At 27.5% G+C, this 18,163-nt stretch overlaps 3 protein-coding genes and 1 pseudogene across 6 annotated transcripts; 3 read left to right on the top strand and 1 right to left on the bottom strand.

The window, feature by feature from the left end:
• The first annotated feature begins 424 nt into the window (after positions 1 to 424).
• Positions 425 to 8,755, top strand: LOC112688729 (protein IWS1 homolog A). Of its 4 annotated transcripts, none has more exons than XM_025562071.1 (12): positions 426 to 645; positions 1,755 to 1,812; positions 2,220 to 2,353; positions 5,779 to 6,144; positions 6,215 to 6,306; positions 6,379 to 6,569; positions 6,697 to 6,844; positions 7,018 to 7,230; positions 7,293 to 7,455; positions 7,534 to 7,657; positions 8,317 to 8,434; positions 8,498 to 8,620. In XM_025562071.1, the coding sequence occupies exons 2-12, from the start codon at positions 1,772 to 1,774 to the stop codon at positions 8,618 to 8,620; spliced, it is 1,713 nt and encodes a 570-aa protein (XP_025417856.1). In that variant the 5' UTR covers positions 426 to 645; positions 1,755 to 1,771. The 4 variants fall into 4 exon arrangements, with proteins under 4 accessions (XP_025417854.1, XP_025417856.1, XP_025417855.1 ...); XM_025562070.1 differs by having other exon boundaries at positions 427 to 645; positions 6,215 to 6,312; XM_025562069.1 differs by having other exon boundaries at positions 425 to 645; positions 6,215 to 6,569; positions 8,498 to 8,755.
• Positions 8,756 to 9,711: 956 nt separating this feature from the next.
• On the bottom strand, positions 9,712 to 10,233 carry LOC112688739. The gene has a single exon (XM_025562089.1). It carries the CDS (start codon positions 10,231 to 10,233, stop codon positions 9,712 to 9,714), a length of 522 nt encoding a protein of 173 aa, XP_025417874.1.
• A 4,969-nt stretch (positions 10,234 to 15,202) lies between these two features.
• Positions 15,203 to 16,288, top strand: LOC112688740. The gene is made up of 2 exons (XM_025562090.1): positions 15,203 to 15,335; positions 15,849 to 16,288. The coding sequence occupies exons 1-2, from the start codon at positions 15,203 to 15,205 to the stop codon at positions 16,286 to 16,288; spliced, it is 573 nt and encodes a 190-aa protein (XP_025417875.1).
• A 357-nt stretch (positions 16,289 to 16,645) lies between these two features.
• Positions 16,646 to 17,620, top strand: LOC112688697 (annotated as a pseudogene).
• Positions 17,621 to 18,163: the final 543 nt, after the last annotated feature.

The following is an 18,163-nucleotide window of genomic DNA, read 5'->3' on the forward strand; positions in this document are numbered from 1 at the left end:
TAGTATTTAATGCGAAGAAGACATATGTTGTAATTTATATTAATTGATAAAAAGAAATGGAAGGTTAATAATATAATATAATTATAATATTTCTTATTCGTTAGGTAAGTCACTGGCTTAGGTAATTTTGTTTTACATTAATAGAGTATTACATCAATCAATTTTTGACTTGCATAAGAAACCCTCGTTTATTTTTAACGTTACCCAAATAATAAAAACAAAAAATGTACGAACCGATAATATAAAGTCGGTTTTGTGAAATAGGATAACATTGAGTTTTTATTTTCTGTTCTTTCACATTTGTTCGATTATTTATTTTGTACAAATTGCAAGTCGTTAAAATTAATGTTAGTGCAAGAAACATAAACCTCTATCGCTGTTATCATCAATCTTTAGACCTATGGCGTTCGTGTCAATAGCGTTAGTTGTATCAATGTGTTGCCGTGTTGTGATAATCTAGTAGTTTTTTCTTTCTCTTTTCGTCGACTTTTAATGATTATTGTACTTAAATATTTTATGCATTTTATGGATATTGATAGAATCACAAATTCCAAAAGTACTTGTTATCGTTACATTCTACAAAGTTTGTTAAAGTAACGTAGCATTAGAGTAGCAAAGTACTGCAATCAATATAAGAGGCTTTGTGTTCGTATATTTTACAATACAGTTTCTAAGAAATTTTTATGATGCGTTTTAATAATAATTATAATTATAAAAATAGTGGTATCTAACAATTTTTAATATATAAATTATGTGATTTTAGTATTTATTATAAAATTGCATGCACTTTTGGTCTGTGGCGCAACCATTGGGAGGGGGGTTGTGAATATGGAAAATGTAAGCATTTTCTGTAGGTGTTTGGCGGGGATAAGGAAGTAAGATTATGTTAGGTTTATTAGTAAAATATTAAAATTAAAAATTAAACTGTTTAACTTCTATTTCATATTGTGATACCACAAAAAAAAGTATTATACAATCGACTATCGAGAAATCGTAGTAAGGTTATTGATGTTTTAAGTTGAACGGAACATAACAAAACATTCCATGTTATTATTGTTATCAATTATAATACGAATAATATTTATATTTCATATAAATCAGCCGTTTCGTGTGTTCAACATAAACAATTTTTTCCTACGTAGAATTTGTAAAAATCTCTTTTTTGAGGAGGATTAAAACCCCCAAACCCCACCTCTAGTTGCGCCACTGCTTTTGGTTATATACATTCTGAGATATAGAAAATGTATTAAGAAATTTACTTGAATAAAATTTGAGTTAACAACTTTATACAGTTATCGTTAAAAAAAAAATAACTAATTTACTAAAAGATGTGTCCTAGATTTTAATTTAATTAAATACTGATATAAATAGTGATGAAATATTCTTTCAATTTTACTACATTACTAGAACTGACTAATAAATATAAATTATAAATAACAATCTTAATCAAAGAAATCAATTTCAATATTTGAGAATTTTTCTGTCAAGTAAGAATATGTTACTATTGTTACCAATTAATTTTTTTAGAAAATGTGATTGATTTAGTTCAGTATTGAATAATCTAATATACATCTTTTTGATAAATTAATTGTCTTTTTATTTGTGAAACTTCTTTTCATTATCTTTTTTTTTTAAGTTATTAAAAAACTTAATTTTATTTATATATTTATGTGTTAAATTATCTATTCAATTACACTTGAATAGGTTAAAAAAAAAAATCAGTTCTTGGTAAATTAATATTTGTTTATTTTCAGTGTGAAAAAGTTGTAAAATGAGACACATAAATCCACATTCTACACCAAACTATATTGTGTAAGTAATTGATATTATAAGCAAGGAAAAACAATTGAATTTATATATTGTAGATTTTTTATACCGAGCATTACTTATTTATTATTGAAGTAAAACTATCATTATTTCCATGGTATCTTTGTTTATTGATAATTAAAAATGTAATATTTAGTTAAATCTCAATTTTATCATCCTTTTATTCATAGCTTTTTAGTTATATTTATATAAACAGTATTTAAATATATTAGTCAAAATATTAAAATTATAGATAATTTTTCTTAATGATTTTCTTGGATCTCTGTAAAGTTTCTCAAAGATGTACTATTTATTGCTTTGAAACAAAAGTATAATGATTTAGAAAGTTAAGGCGTTGGTACTTGAATTTCTATGCCATTTTATGTTGTTTAAAATGTTATGGTATTTTATAGAAATAGGACTCAAAGTGTGAGTTCACAGCAGGCTGAAATAGAATCTGATATCAATGAAACAAATGATAGTGATACTGCCGATTCATATCAAGTGGTTTCAAGTACTACTGACGATCTTTTGTTAAAAAGTAAAGGTAAGGAATAAGCCATTTGGGTAATTTAAGAAAATAGATAACTTACATTTTGAAGAAATGAAATTTATCATAAAAAAATTAGATTCATTTTAAGGGAATATATTTATATATAGTAATAGTTTTGCAATTTTTAATTATCAAGTATAAGTAATAAAAATTATATTCATAAATATAAATCATTTTGCAGCACTAAATTGATTAATTGTTCAGTGTTTTTCAATATTTGTATTATGGTGGTACACTATTTAAATATTTTATAAAGTATGGCACATAATAAAGAAAATAAAAATAATTACCAAAAACAACAATACGTAATAAAATACCTTTTTTAAACAATTTAGTTGGGATTTTTAATGTCATTATTATAATTCTATAATATTTTCCTACATAAGTTATAAATAATATAATTTGTATTTCATTGTACTAATTATTAATATTTGTAAAAAAATATTTGTTTCTTTTGTATCATTTATTTATTTATACCTTAAATTACCTTATTTATTATACCTTAAACACATTTGGAATTATCATGTGATGCTATGTTTTAGAAACACTTGTATTGGTACATATTACATTAAATTCATAAAATTACTTATTTTCTGAATTAAACCATTTCTTAGTATGTAAATTTATCAACTGTAGACATAACATTTCAGATTGTGTGAAATCAGAAAAGCTTTTCACATAATCAACAGTCATACAATTCTAAATAAAATCTCAATGATATTAGTTTTCGCTGTAAGGTTTTTCTTTGGTTGTTTATTGTTATGAACATACATACATTTTTGAAACAAAAAATTATTTAATGTAATTCAAATTATATTTTTAAATTAAATAATTATGTTATTGAAAAAAATATGTTAATTACTATTAAACAAATTGTATAAGTATTAAAAATGAAAAGTTAAATATAAATATATTAATTATAATTAAATAATAATAACATATATTTTATTCAGTTAAAGTTATATTGAACATAACTGTTTATGTAACAAATATTTTTATGGAACCATACAATTTTCATTAAAAAACATTTCAACAACGAAAAAAATTAATATTTTACTAATTTAACTAACATTAATTTAACCTAACATGATAATAATTGTATTTCGGAGCTTTAAAATAATGTTTTCTTAAGCTTTACACATTATTTACTGAGGGTTTCAACATACCAAAAATGTACCAAATGACATTTTATTTCTTTAAATAATTGTAAACATATATATTGTTCTTTGACAAAAAATAATAAAAAAATGTGTAAGGTACATATGTAATGGATATACAAATTATATGTATAAATAAACACATCTAAGTGTACCTGCTTACATATTATTAAAATGTATTGTTTATTACTACTGCTTGGAAGTTGATGACCTTAAAAACATTAAAAAATGACCTAAAAAAAGATTCAAATATGACATACCTAAAAATGACAAAAAATGTTCTTAAAAAATGACCTAATAAAATTACAAATATTTGTTTTAAATTAAAATTACATACATTAAAATACATTTTTTTCAATATTTTACTCTATTTTACTGTAACGTTCTATATAAATTTATCAAAACATACAAATTACTCAAAAGTTAAAATAATTGGATTTTACAATTAGAGTATTTAATGTTATCAAAAGTAAATAAACGACGATTATCCGATTATAAATATTTATATTTGGAAAAACTTCTCTCCATGTCTGCTGAAGTAATTGGGAGGTACAGATGAGTACTAATCACGTTTTAATTTTCGAAAATATTACAAAAAAAATAATTAAATTTAGATATAATAGGTATTATTCAATATAACATGATAACGACGCAATGACTGTAATCGACGAAATAAAATCGGATACTAATCGAATATTAGGAAAAAACAATAAAATAAAATGTAGGTATAATAATATTCACTATAATACGATAATTACAAATGTAATCGGCGAGATAAAATCGTACAAATCTTAAGTTATTGGCATAATGGTCACAAAAAACGATTAAAAGTGAACTAGTGTGAAATCAGTAAAAATGACCAAAAATGTCAAAAAATTACTTAAAAACTAATAAACACCAAAAAATGCAAGAAAATGCAAAATAAAAATTAGTAATTCGGTTTCACATGCTAATGAAACACATTTTTGGCCAGGAGAACATTGTCTATAAAGTTTAAAAAAAGAAAAATGCAAAATGCATCAACTTTCGAGCCCAATTTATTACTATAAGCATGGTCGCCCGGAGGGGGGGCAAGAGGGGGCATTTGCCCCACTGCAATTCAATAGAATGTTGAATATTTGAATTTTTATTTTGATTTATCAACATTTTATCGATATTTTTACTTTAGTGTGTGCCGTGTGGGTATTGTTGATCGTAATAACAATATATTATAAGGCGTACCTACAAAATAATGCGTATTACTTTAATCGCGCAAAATTAAATACGTTTCAATTCTATGAATTGATATTAATCGCCTGGTGTGTAAACCACTTATGACGATCGACGCACCACGCACATATAGCTTCAGTTTTTATTTAACTAATTTTTTAAGTTGTAAGGAATATATTTTTTAATATTCTTTTTGGTGTTGGATTTCATATAATTCTAACACAATTTGTAGTTTACAAGGAATACACTTTTTTTAATGTATTTTTTTTTGTGTTTGATTTCATTATGCCCCCCCCTCTGATAAATTTCCTGTGGGCGCCCATGACTATAGGTATTGTATTATTATCAATATATGCATTATTATTTACTTTATTATTAGAAATATTATTTGTATACATTTCGTTCAGTATAATTAGTTTTTTAAACTAAAAAAATTGTTTATCTGTTAAACGAAATTTTTAAAAAACTGTTAAATGATATAAAATATAATAAATGAGGGTTGTATATGAGGTATCGGGCATATGATATTTTCACCGATTGTCGTAATTATCAAACTCTACTTTTTGCATGTAATGTAAATCTTTGGCAAAAATTAATCTGAAGAAAATAATGTATATCATTCTTAAGTTGTATTGAATAATCTTTTTGACAAATAAGTTTTAGATAAATCTGAGGGTTTAAAGATTATTTAATCTTGTGTCACCGGATAATGTTTTTCTAAATTCATGAATTCAACATAAAAATAGTTTAATTTATGAAATTGATGGCCAAATTGCTAAATTCTCGTATTCGGCTCGTTATTATTGATTTTAAGAAATCAGCGGAATCTATACATTTATAATATATTATTACTTTTTCTTTGCAAAAAGTGACAAACTTACTCTTATGACCGAGTAAATGTTTTTATCTAAATATAAACTTATGTTTTGGTTCATCTTTCAAATATATAAATAAATAAAAATAATTAAAATCCCATTGAAAATCAAAAAATTGGAATCATAGTTATTTTATCTCACACATGTATTAGATTAATTATATTTTAATTAATTTTAGAGGTAAAAAATTCATCTGAAGTATCAATATCATCTACTGAAGATGGTAATCTTAATCAATCTACAAAGTCAACTGATCGCAAATCTAGATCAAGATCTCGTTCTCTTAACGGTTCTTCACGTTCTCAGTCAGGTTCTTCTGTTCAATCAGACTTAGGTTTTCAAACTAGAGATAAGTCAAAGTCTAAATCCCGATCAAGATCCAAATCCAAGTCTCGTTCAAGATCCAACTCTAAATCATCATCAGTATCATCAGTTGATTCTCAATCTGCATTTAAAAGAACTAAAACAAAACGTAGAATTGAATCTGATTCCGATGATGATTTCTCAGTTAAAAATGATAATGATTCCAACGATGAAAGTCAAGGTAATAGCTATATAAAATGTAATAAAAATTTTTTTTAAAGAGTATTTTTTGAATCTGAATCTTTTTTTAGAACCAGAAAATAAAATAGTTCAGAAAACAAAATTCAAAAAGGTTAAAATTATGTCTGATTCTGAGTCTGAAGATGAAGAAATTAAATTAAATGTAACCGTTAGTGTAATTAATACAATTTTATTTTGCATTATTTTTGTATTGATTATTATTTCAATTATTAAGGATCGCAAAGAACATGATATATCTGATGATGATAATGCAGAAAATGAACTAAAATATAAAGATGTATTACCTGAATTATCAGATGACTCTGACAAAGAGGATGATATAAGTGTAGTGGCTGATGCAGTCTCTGTTAACAAAGAAGATGTGGATGATCCTGATGACCCAGATGAACGTGAAAACGTTAATAAGTAATAAATTTAACCATATTAATTATATTTAAACATATATATTTAAATGAAGGGTTTTTCAGAAAAAACTATCCTGTGGTAATTGTTTTGAATAATTCTGTAATATGTATTATTCATTTTTAAACAGTGATCATCCAGTATCTGACTTTGAGCTTATGATGATGAAGAAAAAAGAAGAACAATCAATGAAACGTCGTAGGAAGGATATTGATATTATTAATGATAATGATGACATCATTGCTGGACTAATTGCTGATATGAAACATGCAGCTGAAGTAATTTTTAGATATGTTATACATTATAATTCACTAAAAGATTTGAATCTCATTTTAATATAATTTTAAATAATTTTATATAATATTTTCTTTTGATTTTATTTAATTTAGTTGGTATATTAAAAATTAATAACAATTATATATGTTATTTTTATATTTTTAAATCCATTCAGTCTGATCGAAAATTAAACAAAGAAGGAAAACCGGCCATTAACAAAATAACCATGTTGCCAAAATGTTTATCACAATTGAAGAAACACAATTTGATGTTAGCTTTCATTGAGCATAATGTATTAAATGTTTTTACTGATTGGTTGGCCCCTATGCCAGATAGAAGTTTGCCTTCATTACAAGTCCGCGAGTCTTTGATAAAACTTTTAGCTGATGTAAATCCGAATTAAAAATGTTATTTGTGCATTTATTAATTCATTCAAATTTTTAATTACAGTATCCTCCAATTGAACAATCTACTCTTAAATATTCTGGAATCGGTAAAGCTGTTATGTATTTATACAGACACCCTAAAGAAACTAAAGAAAATCGAGAACGCGCTGGTCGTCTAATTAATGAATGGGCTCGTCCAATTTTTAATTTATCAACTGATTTTAAAGGTGAGTCGAAAATTACACATTGTTTATCTTAATTCTATTGATAAAATTCAAATTAATTCAAATCATTTTTTTTTAAAGCTATGTCCAAAGAAGAAAGAGAAGTAAGAGATTTGGAACAAATGCAAATGCCCAGGCAAAAGCGCTCAAGTATGGATGATTCTGGTAACAAAAATGATGATGACGATGATGATGATGATGAAGGGTAAGTGAAATAAGTAAATAAAAAAAAAGTAAATAAGTTTATATTTATAATCTTTTAGTTAGTTCTAATTTATCAGTATTGATAAATCAATCATATTTTATCTTATAAAATTACCAAACATTCAAAGGTCTATAAGTTGTATCGTTTTATGAAGAAATACTTGTTAATACATTTTCACTGTAATTATCTTGTAAATGATGCTTGTATATTTATCTTAAAATAATTTAAAATTAAATTTTTTTAATGTAAATTTATTTATTTAATTTAAATATTTATTAGGTACCTTTGTTTTCTAGTTTTCATGGTAATATTATAATCTGTTTGTGGTCAAAAAATGTTATTTCTCTAGTGAGTTTATGCAAATCAAAAATTATTTTAAGTATAGATAACATAACAGAACTTAAATATAAATGTAGTTGTATTTTAACTATCATTATAATGTACATTTTTTTTAAATATTTTTCATTTATTATTTATTATATAGGTATTAATATTTAGTTTATTTGTTATATCTGTAATACATAAAATAGTAATTTTTCATTGTGCTTTCTACAAAAATAAAATTATTATAGATGGTGTATCAAAGGAGTAAAATGTAATATTATTTTTAGAAATATATTTTAAGAAATACATATAATTATTAAATTATTTAATTTTAGTCCAAGAACATTAAAACCAGGAGATAAAGGGTGGATATCCAGAGCTCGTGTACCTACACCATCAAATAAGGATTATGTGGTTAGACCAAAATCAATTACAGACGCTGATATTTCAAAGGTAATTAAATTAATACAAATTATTAAGTTATGAATAAAATATTTTGATTGTTCAACTTTTTAGGCCGTAAAGCGTCCAATGAACAGATTTGAAAAGCACTTGAAAAATTATATGGATAGCAAAAGGAATAATCAATCCAAGCGTGCAGTTCCAATATCAATAGAAGGCAGAAAAATGGGATTATAACTATTTACTATATTTGACTATTATAATTGTATTTGACTATTATTATTTTTTATTTATTGTAAAAACTACTGTATTATTTGTTTTAACCATGTATGATGTAGTTGGTACTTAAATACATTGAGATAATAAACATTACTTTAGATACTTAAGTTAATTTAATATTAGTATTGAATTGAAAAGTTTCATTTTCAAACTGACATTGTTTTTAAATATGATATGTATAGTTTTAAATATAATTGGTAATTTAAGTTAAGAAATAAAAAAATATTCATAATTAAATAAAAACAAAAATTAACAAAAAATATCATTAAATTCTATTAAATTATCTGAAAATCTTGGTTATATCACTCCTTGTATTCATAAAATGATGTAAAAATTGATAATGATTTAAAATTAATTTTATTTTAAGCCATATTGGAAGAACAAAATAGCCCTCTTGGCCATTTAATAAGATGATCAAATTTTAAATATAGGTTTCAATATATTTAGCTTCAATTGTAATAGGTTTTTGTGAATAAATTGAGTATGTTTTATATTAGTTAACTTAGGAGTCAAAACAATAATAAGTATTTATTAATAACTAGCTGACCAAGTGAACTTCGTACAGCCTAACAGTCGATTCTTTAATTTTTAATTTTTTTTTTTAAAGATAAAAGAAAATTGATAAGTCAACAATTACATTATGTCAAAAAATAACAATTTTACAACATTTGAAATTATTTTAATACTCACTAAAAAATCATGATGATAATTACAATTTCAGATTTCTTATTATGATACCTACTTATTATATTTCATTTTATTTTTAATTCTAAATTAAGTTTCATTTTTATTGTAGTACTATATACATGATGTACACGATATTTTTTGTTTGATTACCTGGTGTGTAAACAAACAGAGCTGATGGTTTTCAAACACGGGAACAGGCAACATACAATTGCGAGAAACATGGGTTTTTTAGAAAATACCACAAATATTTAATGACTGCCCCTGGGATTTGTTTATAGTTATAGTGAAAGCAAGCAATACTGGAAACTGTGGTCGTTTAAACTCGAATAGTACGTCAGTCAGAATCATTGGAATGCGAAGTATCAAAACGTCTTTTCCTTTTTGTCAGGAATGTCATCTTGAATTTTGAAATTTAATTCATTTACATCAATGTTATTGGCAGCCACTATAGCTTGTTCGCTCAACCAATCATGGAATAAGTAATTTTGAGCAGTATTTGGAAACACTTTTTGAATGAGTTCAGCTTTTGATTGCGTTAACTGACAAAAACTCTCAGGAAAGGTGAAGCAGTCAGTCAGCACATCTATAGAAAATTTGCCATTACCAATATTAATGATTTGTTTGGAGAATATGTCACCAGATTGACTATTTTGCAACATGACACTCATATTCTTGCTGAAATGTAATACCTTAACATGTTTCCAAAAATTGGAGGACTTTAAACATGCATTCAGTTCATCAGGTTTCGTTAAACGTGGAACCACTGGCAATGTTTGATGAAAATCTCCTGATAATAAAATCATTGTACCACCAAATTGGTTTTGGTTATTCCGTAAATCTTTTAAGATTCTATCTAAAGCTTTTAAAGATTTTTTATACGCCATCGTGCATTCATCCCATACTATTACTTTACATAGCTGCAAAATTTTTGCTATTGCCGAATTTTGGAAATGCTGCAGGTTGGAGTTTCGCTGCTTTGCATATTTAATGGAAATTTTAGAGCAGAATGGGCTGTACTACCGCCTTCGAGCAAAGTTGCTGCAATGCCTGACGAAGCAAAAGCTAGAGCAATTTTCATTTTTGAAAAATGAAATGTTGCCAATATTAAAGTAATCAAAAAAGTTTTTCCTGTACCACTAGGAGCGTCCAAGAATTAAATCCCTTCAGCTCCATTATTTATTACTTTCTTAAGAATATCAAATACATATTTTTGTAATTTGTTCAATAGTTGAAGATTTATTTGAATTGATTCTTTCAAAGTATTGAGATTATACGATTTTTCATGTTGTAACTCTTGATGAAAAGCATCGTGCATTGGGTGATTGGACGCGGCCATCCTCAATTGACATAATAGCTTGTTTGACATCATCAAGCAAATATCTTCAATGAAAATCAATGCTTGATTGTAAATTTCTTCACTTATTTGTATATTCAGATTCCCTGTTCTATTACGTATATTAAATAAAATATCGACACACATATGACCTTTGTATTTTATCCACAAATCAATTGGTTTTGATTGGAAGTATGTACATATGATAATGGAAAACAATTTTCGTATTTGATGAGCTTGTGATGAAATTACAGCATCACTGAGAGTTTGATCCTAATGTGCATCATTTTCTAACAGTTGCAAACGATGATAGGCTTCTCTGTAAGATCCACACAATTCACCATCAACTGTTCGTAAATGTTGGGCCACGTACATTGACTAATATCAGTTGTAAATATAAACATTCATTGTTGCTTGGATTAATGGAATAAATTCGACCTATTGCGTCGATTGAATATACACCTGGGTTACCTAGAACTAGTTTTCCTTGTTTTCTTTGCATACATTTCTTTGTTGTTTGATTTCAAATATAGTATTTTACCAATTCAGAATATAGTGGTGTTTGTGAAAAATGATCATTTTGGCATGTCTCGAAAAAAATGGTTAAGGTAGTAGATGGTGGCTGGTGAGCTCTCTGTATTGAATTCTGAGCTGTGAAATACACGTTCTATCAATTTTCTAAATGCACGGCTAAGTGAACAACTATGGGGTGTGATTCATGAATTGGGAAAGAAAAAATTCGCCAAAATGCTTCATTACTGCTAACACAACGGCCCGTTTGATATTGGGTTACTTTATTATTTGAATTCTCCGCACCAAATCCAATCGCAGCCATATCACTTCCTTTGGTTACATATTTACATATATACTTGATAAATTTTACTGAATGGCAAGATTCAACATTGATGTGTGCTTTGAAAATATTTGATAAGATCGGTGAATATGAAAAAATCCAGCGATTAGCTATTTCAATATCTTGTTGATTTATATTGACAATTGCTGATCTTCCATTATCTGCTAGTGATCGCCGATGAAAGAGTGGATAACCATAATTTACAGTAATTGTTTCCGATAGGTATTAATGTCCGTGGATAGCGCTTTGGATACTTACCATCTACCATACACGGTGCATTTTGATTAAGTGTTCCACATGGATCATGTGTCATGTTTTTGATAATTACTTCATGCAAGCTAGGATCTACTTGTTCATTAGGGATTTTAACTGATATGACTTCATCAACTTCATTTGGCCTAATTTTTTCAACCAACCAAATCAAAATGTGTGCATGCGGCAATCCAAATTACTGCAACTCCACAGAATACATCCAGCAGCGTATCACACCAAACACACAATGTTTAACAATTAAATCCCTTATATATCAGTAGTTTTAATTGACTTTTAATTTTAATCTTTTGTATGGGAATATAGAAAAGTGTTGTTTTTAGACTTTTTCAGGCAATTTTTTAAATTTTTCTCTCCGTAAAAACCATCCTCGTACTTCAAGGAATATTATAAAAAAATAATTAGCGAAATCGATTCAGCTGCTCTCGAGTTTAGTGAGACTAACGAATAGCAATTAATTTTTATATATATAGACCAGCCGACCCGTTATGGTTTTACCCATGATTAGTTGTTTAATTTGCCTTCGGACGGTTGTATATAGAATGTTTTATTCAAATTCTATCGTTTAATAATATCGGAAATATTAATAATAATATATAAAAAATGATTAATGAGAACGTATTGAAATATTTATAGTGGGATTAATGACAATTATATTTTTATTAAAAATGAATACCGATACAAAAGAAATGCTGAGTAATTTATGATTGATAAAGAATTTTATAAAACTTCTGAGTATATGACTAAGTGCTTAACTGTTGGATCTTTATCATGGATTTCAAAATTGAAAATTCTCCAAAACGCTTCAAAAGTACATAGGTATCGACCATTCAAATAATTTGCAATCTCATCATTTTTTTTAATAAATCTTCAAAAGTAGAATCAAAAAGTATATTCTATCAAACTAAGCACAAACTATGCTCGTAATGGGCGTAGTGGGCTGACGCCAGTGCGTAGTTTTTACGATCGTAAAGCGGTGTGCTTAGCAAAGAAGAACCACACTCGACTGTTCAGCTATTCAGCGTCATATTCTTTTTTGTATTCAGCGTTCAGTTTCAGTAGTATACTGTTATTTTATTTTATACTTTAGTGTTCAATATTAAATAATAAACTAAATAACAATACTATTTATATTGTTGTTTTTACTATAATCGATACAACTAATGGCATTAAAATGTGTTGAAAAAATATAAATAGTATAGTAACAACATTATTGATTTTAAATTTTATGTGTATTATATAGGTATACAATTTTGAATTTTTCAAGAACTATATAGACAAAAGTAGTACTAAAACCTTCAGCAGACTGTTGGGTATAACAGCAAAAAATTTCAACCAAATCGGTTCAGTAGTTTTCTTGGTTAGCACAGTCGTAGAAAACCCCCTTAGCATATTACATAATAGTACTAGCTGACCTGACAAACGTTGTTTTGTCATGTAAATTATTTCTAGAGAATATTTTGCTAGAAAAAAATATTTAATCTAATATAAACATGTAAGGATGTGGATAAGGATTAGGATGTAAGGAAGAGGTTCTGTGAACGGTGACGGAATATAAAAATGAAAAAACATCAAACATTTTTTTTTTTTAATAATTTATTAAAATTGATCCTTTAAATTAGATATATATCGCTAATTATAACAATATTAGTAAAAAACAATATCAATCCCTTGATGCAACAAAGTGTGCAATATTTTTTGTTACCCTATCTTTCGCCAACACAAACAAACTGGATGGTTTGCCCACTCTAGAGCACGCCACGTATAATTGTCCGTGTGAAAAACATGATGTGCTCAAATCTAAGTCACAGACAGACATCGTTTGATCTTGAGACTTATTGATAGTCATTGCAAATGACAATCTAATTGGAAATTGAAGGCGTTTAAATTGTATTGGCACATCCAGTGGCGTACATACGGGGGGGGGGGGGGGGGGGGGGTTCAAACCCCCCCCAGGACCAAAAAAAAAAAAAAAATGATATTATTGATGAATTTCTTATTATACATGGACAAACAAACGTCATAATAATATGACTATTGAATATTGACTATTGAGTTAACACTATACTTTACCAACAACGAAAAAAGATTTCATAACGAAATTATGGTTGCCGTATATCAATCAAAATAGACACTTGATCGTACACAGTCAGTTAATTGCATAGGTACAGTCGTTGCCAGATAAATTGAGACAGCGGCGGCGGCGCTTTTCATTAAGTGTAGCCCAAACTAGTTGCTGATAATGTGGTGCAAAAGTCTTACAGTTAGCTACGACGCGCGCAGTTACCAGTTCGAACCCGGCTTAGTGCAAAAAATTGTCTGCAGAATTTTCTGTTCTCTCTCCCGTTCTGGTTGCCCTACACTGCTAAAAACAACTAACCTAACCCGGTGTGTTTTGACCGCGCAAGCACTTCAGTCGTATCAACAATATTTGTTTATAATAATGCATATAGATGTTGTTATTATTTCATCATATTATTAATATTATGTGTTATTATTATATTAATTATATTATTTTACAATTTCTACTTTTTGTTCTTAAATAAAAAATTATTATCAGAATATATGATTTGAAATTAATATCGTAAAATATTTTTTGTAACAATAGTTGGTTTATTGATATATTTTCAGTAATAATATTGAAATACGGAGGACCACTGGTTTTCCGTTATCGCGCCGCCGCCGCCGTCTCAATTTATCTGGCAACGACTGTACATATTAATATTGTCATTATCTCGACCGACTCGATCAGACAACGTAGGAAAAACCAATTACGTTATAATCGTTGAATTTCTCGTGAGCGACAATAATACGGTGAAATGGATTCTATTTTTATAGCACTATCGTAAATGACCATGTTAAAATATTTAATTATGAAATATTTGTTCATTTTGTTCTATTCTGCCGTTGGAGAAGTTTATGTCAACAACTATAGTTGTTGAATAGCTATTCATTGAACTCCATAAACCATAGGTAAGTATTTAGTTAAGATTAATTTGAATTTATAACATTAAATTTGTTTATTAGCAAAACATTAAACGTTTAAAATATTAAATTGAATTATAATTACACAAGACTGATCGAGTTAATGATTTTTTTTTTTTTTTTAACTCAGTTAAGTTAATATGCATACTGTATATAGTATATATTGTATTTTTAAGTACAGAACTTACCTATCTAATAAGTAATAAGTAATAAATAATAATAAATACCTAAAAATAATAAATATAAATTAGTATTATATATTTTAGTTGTCTTTCAAACAGATATTATATAGGCCCGCCGCCTATATACGCCACTTAATATATATTTATATATATACTTAAAATAAATAGTAATCATGGCTGAAAAAAAACAATCGAAAATGCAATATTTTTTTTCAAAACCACCTTCAATAATGAATTCATTGTCAAATTCATTGAATGCAACTCAAACAGTTATAAGTTCCTCTAGTTCCTCATTACCTTCAACTGTATCTGCATCTGATACACCTATCACTCAGTTCACACCTTTGACTACAGATATTAATCGTACATCTTCCAGTTATAATATTTTTGACATTGCATATTACACAAATAAATTGTTAAAGCAAAGTGAAATAGAAGAAATGTTGAGCAAAATTTGGGTCCCTGATATTAATTACAATTTTCCTATCAAAATATCAGTAGTCGGTAAACAACAAAAAGTTTTAAAGTTGAAATTTCAATATAAATGGCTTATTAGCTTTCCCTGGTTGGCTTATTCAGAAGTAAACAGTGGTGTGTATTGCAAATATTGTGTTGCTTTTACTAAAACTGAAGCCGGTGTTAATAACTAAAAATTGGGAGCTTTTGTATTAATAAAATATGATGATTGGAAACATGCATTGGAAAACTTTAAAAATCATTCGAATTTAGAATATCACAAAAAGAGTTTATTAGATGCCGATAATTTCTTAAACATGCTTAAAAATCCAACAAGGGCAATCGATAAAATAATTGACAACGAAAAAAACAAACAAATATTGCAAAATCGAAAAAATATTATTGCAATAATTGAGGCAGTTATTTTGTGCGGCCGTCAAAACTTGGTATTAAGAGGACACCGTGATTCAGGAAAAATTGAAAGCAACGACTCAAAAGTTATGAATGAAGGTAATTTCAGAGAAATTTTACGATACCGAGCTCAAGGAGATATTGAAATGAAAACCTATTTGGAAAGCTTGGGAAAGATGAAATATACTAGTCATAGAAGTCAAAATAATATGATTGATGCTTGTAACAAAATTTTATTGGACAAAGTTGTTTCTAGAGTAAATACAGCAAAATGTTTTTCAATTCTTGCTGATGAAACTGCGGATATTTCAGGAGTGGAACAGGTATCGCTATGTGTTAGATATTTCAATTCTAATACATTAAAACTTACTGAAGAATTTTTACAATTTGTACCAACTAATAATATGACTGGTAAAGGAATAGCAAATTTAATCCTAGAAAATCTTTAACAATTTGGTATCAATACGCAATATTTACGTGGGCAAGGATATGACGGGGCAGCTGCAATGGCCGGAAAATTTAATGGTGTCCAGGCTCACATTAAAGAAATTCACCCAAATGCTCTATATGTTCATTGTTCAGCCCACTCGTTAAATTTAGCTGTTTCTAAATCCTGTAGTGTACCAGCCATACGCGATTGTCTTGGGACAATAAGTCAAATCAGAGATTTTTTTATTTATCCAAAGCGGAAGTCTGTTCTTATTCATAAAATAGAAAAGTCGTCCGAAACACCATCTAAAAAAACGCTTAAAAGAAGTTGCGAGACTCGTTGGATTGAGAGATACCATGCCGTTCATGACTTTTTAGAACTTTTTGAGTATGTTGAAGAAGCTTTGGAAGATATTTCTGAATGGAATGACAATGATACATCTGAAAAAGCAACGACTTAGAATCTCTATGTTAAATTCCGAATTTATTATTTGCTTATTTGTTTTGAATAAAGTATTTGCATTAGGTTTAGTCTTATCAAAAGTTCTCCAGCAAACAAGCATAGATCTCAAAGAAGCTATGTCATTGGCACAAAACACAAAACAAGAACTTACAGATATAAGATTGAATGCTGAAAAAGAATTTGGAAACATTTTTGAACGTGTAAAATCACTGGCTAAGAAAATTGACATTGCGATAAACATACCAAGAATATCAAAAAGACAAACCAACAGATGTAACATTCAAACAAACAATCAGTATTTATTCCGTACATAGACAAATTCATTAATGAATTGGAAGAAAGATTTACAAATCACCAAAGTACATTGACAAGCTTCCATTCCTTATTTAAAGAAAATGGTTATGAAGAAGATTTTATATTTCTTATAAAACAGTATAGCGAAGATCTAGAAGATATTGAAAATTGTGATGAGGTATTCAAAAATGAGTTCAAACTTTGGCAACGAAAACTTAAATGTCTATCAGAAACGGATAAACCAAAAAATGCAATGGACGCTATTTACATATGTAATGAAGCCATGTACCCAAATATTTTTAAGTTAGTTAAAATATTAGCAACTTTACCAGTTTCTTCTGCCACTAATGAAAGGACATTCTCAACTCTCAAGAGAATAAAAACTTACCTACGCAACTCTACTTCTGAGGTATGTTCAATTTAAATAATAGTATTAATGATTATAATCAACTTAATTTAATGTTGTAATTAATTTTGATAGGGAAGACTTAATGGTCTAGCTATGCTCTCGATCAACAAAAATGATTCAATTACTCCTGATGAAGTGCTGGTTGAACTATCCAATAAAAAAAGGAGATTAGAATTTTTATTATAAATAATTAATAATATAATATATATAATTCTCTGTATTTACTGTGCATATTAAATAATATTTAACTGCCATGAGTTATGTAAACCTTTGTATTTGTTTTGCTGTTTTGCCTATTAATATTTATACGTGTTATGTGTTTGATTGTTAGGAAAATGGGTAGTTTTAAAGGGAAGGTTTTAGTGTTGGTTATTTTTTTGAAACCCCCCCCAGATCAAATTTGAATGTACGTCACTGGGCACATCTGTGGGTATAATAGGGAATCGTGGTAGTAATATATTTTCACCTCGGAATTCGCCATTTAAAATGATGGCTTCGATAACATTTTTCATTAATTTTTTAATGACTAATCGCTTGCCATTGCACAACCCTAGTGGGTTTAAATTACGAAGCAAAAGAACCGGAGATCCAACTTTCATTTGTAAATTATGCGGTGGCATACCTGGTAAATCTAATGAGTTTAAAAACTCTGTTGGATAATTTACAGCTTCAATAACATCGCAAACTGTATCAATAGATTTGTATGACACCGAGTCTCCTGGTAACAAA

This window comes from Sipha flava, unplaced genomic scaffold (assembly GCF_003268045.1).
Source record: "Sipha flava isolate LNK unplaced genomic scaffold, YSA_version1 3_pilon_pilon, whole genome shotgun sequence".
NCBI classification, from domain to species: Eukaryota; Metazoa; Arthropoda; class Insecta; order Hemiptera; family Aphididae; genus Sipha; species Sipha flava.